We start from the raw sequence: 6,026 nt of genomic DNA, 5'->3' as shown, positions 1-6,026 counted from the left end.
GCAAGAATTTGGCCAGAAATTTTAAAAATCTATAATATCTTTTTTATTTTAAAATAAACTGATCTTTTTTCCCTTTTTTTAAATAAAAGGTATAAAAGTTTAAAGGGTAAAAATGTCCAAAAAGGTAAAATAACATAGGTAAAATACCATTCTGGCCAAAAGGATTTTTCCATCTTTTTATCTATTATACCTTCAATTTATTCAAAGAATTAATGTTTATGAAAAATATAGAACCTCTTTAATGAGTAAATTGATTTTTCAATTCAATTAATTAATAGGGGTAAATAGTAAACTCACTAGGTCAATTTTTTTTTTTTGAATAGGTGTGTCAATTCAAAAATGAACAAGTAAATAGAGACAGGGTATCTATCTTCACTGCTAGAAAATAATATAAAAAAATCCATCGTGAATTAATGAAAAATTTGTGTAAAATATTATTATTTTTTCTTCATTTTTCACTAAATTAGTACACTGAAAGATGCATTGTGGAAAATAAATTCTCCATACAAAAATATATTCTATTTTTTTTTCGTGTGACAACAATACTATTTTTCTCTCCAATTCAATCACAATATCTAAGAGAATAGCTACTAAACATTTTTAGTGAAAAAATTCAATGAGAAAAATGTAATTATTTAGTAGTTTCTTTTCAATCATCTGGTCTGAAAATGCATTCTCGTTGTGAAGAAATTATTCTTACAATATATTAGTTACTTCTATTGTTATTATTGATTTATTTCATATATGAATCTTCGAAATTAATTGTAATTTGACAAATTTTAGTAGCTAATTGTAATTTGACAAATTTTAGTAGCTAAGTGTGTTATTAATAATTTTATTAATATGTCGTGTATTATTTTAAGATAATTTTATTGTCTAGTTATTATAAAACTGATAATTTTCTGCCAAATTTATAAATATTTTTTTATAATTTTTAGAACTTATAAGGATTGAGGTATAAGTCATATTTCATATATTTCAAAGAAAAAAAAAAAGTGAAACATATTTGCAGAAAATATGACCAAATACATTTGAAACCTCCATCCAAACTTCACTCAAATATAATTTTTCAAAACTATTTATAAATCTATGATCAAACACTAGCTACATTTCTTCGACTTTAGCTAATTACATATGTAGGTAGCATCAATCAATAAGAAAATGCACATAGTAATAAATGAGTAGCTAACTCTTGCCCTCATTGCACTCAATATTCGAATTCTAAGTATAAGTATTGCTAATAAATATTACAAGCAATTGCACACACTAGGTAAAATACTCGTGAACATAAAATAAAGTCAAGTAACACACAAGGCAACATATATATGGCACATGTTTTTTTTTATGTATAACTAATATAATTATTAATTTATCTATTCTATTTGATAATATAGTATTAATAACATAAGTAGTTTTAATGTTTGTATTAGTATGATTAAAGACATAATTATCTTTCAAAAACTTTTTTACAACCTTTAATTTTCACCGTATTTGTAAAGGATATTTTTATAAATAAATTTTAAAAAAATAGAAACTATGCAATGTATATTATATTTAATACACCAAATCTAGCACTGCATTAGAAATAATCTCATTAACATAAGTATTAAGTAAGTATCAACATTATTATATATCATATTTACCATTATTGTTATACATTTTACCAAACACACCAAAGTCCCAAAATAGGAATATTGTTCACCAAATTCTCATTTGTGTTATAAATTTTAGAATATCATCAATTCTTTCAAAAAATGTTAGGATTTTGGGTGTTTTTTTATGATAAGTTTGGTATCTATATTCTTACCTACCCTATGCTTTTTAATAGTTTCTTGATGGTAAGTCACCTATAACCACCGGCCTTTTTCATGTTATATCTCTCGAGAGAGATCTCGAAGTGTACCTTGTACAAAGCCTACATATCTAGAGGCGATCATAATTTAAAATTTATGAATTCAAAATTTTAATTTTTTTATAAAGTTATTAGGTTCTATATTAATAATTTATACAAAAACAAAAAATTCCTTACGATATATTCAGAATTTGTATTAAAATTACTATGTTCGAATAGATGCAAACCAAACAATACCTCTGTAATAAACGTACGGACCTTTGATTAAATGCAATTGAAATTCTTATTATGTTATCAATGTATTAATTTTAAATGATTATAGTAAATGTTACTCTATCATGTTATTGGATTTGAAATGTAAATTATCAATTGTTTTCTATTAATTTGACCTAATAATATAAATAAACGTTTATATTACTGACGAATGAATGCACAAAATATGGCATGTGGTGTAATGTGTAAGTATACTCCCTCCATTTTATTTTATTTAATTCTTATATTAAAAATAAAATTTTAAATTAAATAAAATTTATCAATTTCTTTCAAAATTATTCTTATCATTAAATAATTGTACATAAAGTATTACTAGTAATCAAGTTTTTATATTTTTCAAAGTATAATTAATATGACTAATACTTTTTCCATTCATTCTCTTTTATTTGTTCACTATTTCGAAAATAGTTTTTTCACTTTTACTTGTTACTTTTAGCATATCAAGAAAATATAATATTTTGAATCTTTTAGTGAAAACTCCAACTCTATCACTGAATATAATCAGTAGCATGATAACTTACTTATATTAATTTCTATTTCCTAATTGGCATACAAAATAAACAAAAAACATGTAAATATAAATTAAAAAAAAGTATAATTTTTGTAAAAAAAAAGTATTATAGTCAATATGAATATAAAGTGGGAAACACATTAGCTGTTCCTTTTGCATGTTATTGATAATGACATAAAGTAGAGGGGACTCTTTAAGATTTAGTCATAATATGATTTCTTGGACGAAATCCCCTTTTCTCACATGTTCATTATTTGCCTTCTTGGTCAATTAACCTTATAACATTGACATTTAGTTACTATTTCGTCCATTCAATTTTATGTCGCATTTTTTTCAAATCTGTTTCAATAGAAATATCATTTTATTATAATTAAAATAAATAATTTATAATCACACAATTATCTAAAGATTGTTTTAGACTATAAATTTCAAAAATCATTCTTTTTTTCTTTTTAAACAATATGTTAAGTCAAATAGTATCACACGAAATTGGGCGGAGAGAGGATATTATTATTCCCATTGCTACTTGGCACATTTTTTGACAATAATTTCTATTAGTACTCTTTTCCATATGGTAGTTGAGCTATCTATCCTCTATTGGAACAACTCATTCCTAACCCCACCCCCTACCCCTTATGAAAACAAGATTACATACAAAAACAATGCTTCCTAGTAAATAACCTATTGTATCTATCTATCTATCTATTTATCTTTCTTGTATCCATTATATATGTAAGGTTACACCCACACACAACAAAACAAACCACATCAAAATTGTGTTGTCTTTCTTTGCCTTAATCAAAACATTTCCCACACAATACACTATTCTTTGCTTCTTCTTCAACTCTCTTTAACTTCATATATTTTTGTAGAAAATGGCAAATGAAAGTATAGACATGGAAAAAGAGAGACTAACAGCTGAGATGAATTTCAAAGATTCATCTTCAGTTGTTATTAAAATCCGGCAAAAATTGCCGGATTTTTTACAATCTGTTAAGCTCAAATATGTGAAACTTGGTTATGGTTATTCTTGTAACCCTCTCACACTTCTTCTTTTTGCTACAATTTTTCCTATAGTTACCTTCACTCTTATTCAACTATTAACGGGTCTAAAATTAGACCGGTTTTATGATACATTGACAAGTGATCCAACTTTACTTATAATTAACACTTCAACCGGTCTAACCGGTTTGATAGTGCTATTTTTTGTACTAGGGGTGTATTATGTAAAAAAACCTAGACCGGTTTATTTGGTTGATTTTGCATGTTACAAACCCGAAGATGAACGAAAAATATCTGTCGATTCGTTCTTGAATATGACAGAAGGAAATGGTGCGTTTGAAGACGAAACTATAGTATTTCAAAAAAAGATATCTCATCGTTCTGGTTTAGGTGACGAGACATATTTGCCTAAAGGAATCACATCCATCCCACCAAACCTCAATATGAAAGAGGCACGTGCTGAGGCGGAGGCGGTTATGTTTGGTGCATTGGATTCATTATTTAGTAAAACACAAATCAAGCCAGAGGAAATTGGAATTCTTATAGTGAATTGTAGTTTGTTTAATCCAACGCCTTCGCTTTCGTCAATGATTGTCAATCATTACAAGCTCAAAACTGACATCAAAAGTTATAATTTAGGTGGAATGGGATGTGGTGCTGGCTTAATTTCAATTGATTTAGCCAAACAACTATTAAAAGCAAATCAAAATTCATATGCTGTGGTAGTTAGCATGGAAAACATTACATTAAATTGGTATTTTGGAAATGATAGATCAATGTTGCTATGCAATTGTATATTTCGTATGGGAGGAGCAGCCATGCTTTTGTCTAACAAGTCGAAAGATCGAACCCGGTCTAAATATGAGTTGGTTCACACGGTTCGAACCCATAAAGGAGCAGATGACAATAGCTACAATTGTGTGTACCAAAGAGAAGATGATAAGGGTGTCGTAGGGGTGTCACTAGCTCGTGAACTTATGGCCGTAGCTGGTGATGCTCTCAAAACGAACATCACCACCCTAGGACCATCCGTGTTACCTCTTACTGAGCAATTCAGGTCAGAGTTCGTCATACTCTTATCTAAAAGTTTAAACTCTTCATATTTACTGTTCTAACATGTTATTTATTACATGGGGCCCTATTCTTTCTGATTGATCAACCACATGATAATTGATGGGAATAAGTCTGCTCTGATACCATTGATACCATGATAAAATATGTAATCATCTCATCTAAAAAGTTTACTCTGATACCATGTTAATTAAGGTGGGATTATTAGGTTTAACTAGACTCTTTTATTCTCGATGCATATAAAAAAAATCTATGCATATAATAAATGAAATCAAATTCATTCTGAACCTACTGACTTTAAATTCTGAATTCACATCTGATTCAGGTTTTTCATGACATTGGTGAAGAGGAAACTCTTGAAAGCTAAAGTGAAACCCTACATACCGGATTTCAAGCTAGCATTCGAGCATTTCTGCATACACGCGGGAGGAAGGGCAGTGTTAGATGAAATACAAAACAACTTAAGCCTAAGTGATTGGCATATGGAGCCATCAAGAATGACACTCCACAGGTTTGGTAACACGTCGAGTAGTTCGTTATGGTACGAGTTAGCTTACACAGAATCAAAAGGAAGGGTGAAGAAAGGAGATAGAGTGTGGCAAATTGCATTTGGTTCAGGTTTCAAATGTAATAGTGCAGTTTGGAAATCACTAAGGGTTATTGATAGTAATGAAGTGAATGCAAATGGAAACCCTTGGGCTGATTGCATTCAACGTTACCCTGTGAAAGTTGCCCTTGCCAAACAATAGAGGCTTAGACGATACTCGTCGTCTCAATTTATGTGACACTGTTTGAATTTCGAGATTCATATTACTTTTTTTTTTATGTGGATTTTTAATATGTTAACTTGTCAATTATTGTGAATTACTGTACTTTTTACATTGTTTCCAAATATACGTAAATTTTATTTTTGAAAAAAAATATTTAAGATTCCGCATCATAATCCATAGTCAAAGTAATAATATTTGACTCTTGAGGTCCGAACAGTAATACTACTATATAAGTTGAGAATACAATTAACTAATATAAAAGTGTGCTCTTTCTAACATCTTAAACTTTTAGATGAGATGGTATCAGAACAAAACATGCAGAGATGAGATGGTCACATATTTCAACAATGATCAATATTTGGTTAAATTGCAAGTTTTTAGTTTCATTTTTTTTATATATAGTAAATTAAAAGAGAATCATTCTTGTTCACGTAAGTCTAGTTTCAACTTTGGGTGGGCAGCTTGCTACAACTATATTTATGAGTTCATTTGACCCAATGATAAATTCAATTATACCCATTTTTGGGTAAATAATGATAGATAAATT

At 28.5% G+C, this 6,026-nt stretch overlaps 1 protein-coding gene across 1 annotated transcript; it reads left to right on the top strand.

Annotated features, from left to right (window-relative positions):
• Positions 1-3,489: 3,489 nt before the first annotated feature.
• On the top strand, positions 3,490-5,475 carry LOC125810181 (3-ketoacyl-CoA synthase 1). Its single transcript, XM_049489710.1, has 2 exons — positions 3,490-4,695; positions 5,035-5,475. The coding sequence occupies exons 1-2, from the start codon at positions 3,512-3,514 to the stop codon at positions 5,456-5,458; spliced, it is 1,608 nt and encodes a 535-aa protein (XP_049345667.1). The 5' UTR covers positions 3,490-3,511; the 3' UTR covers positions 5,459-5,475.
• Positions 5,476-6,026: the final 551 nt, after the last annotated feature.

The sequence above is a fragment of the Solanum verrucosum genome, unplaced genomic scaffold, assembly GCF_900185275.1.
Source record: "Solanum verrucosum unplaced genomic scaffold, falcon-dt-bn FXZP01000281.1, whole genome shotgun sequence".
In the NCBI taxonomy this organism is placed as follows: Eukaryota; Viridiplantae; Streptophyta; class Magnoliopsida; order Solanales; family Solanaceae; genus Solanum; species Solanum verrucosum.
The sequence above is the reverse complement of the archived record's forward strand: the minus strand, read 5'-3'. Positions and strand labels throughout refer to the sequence as shown.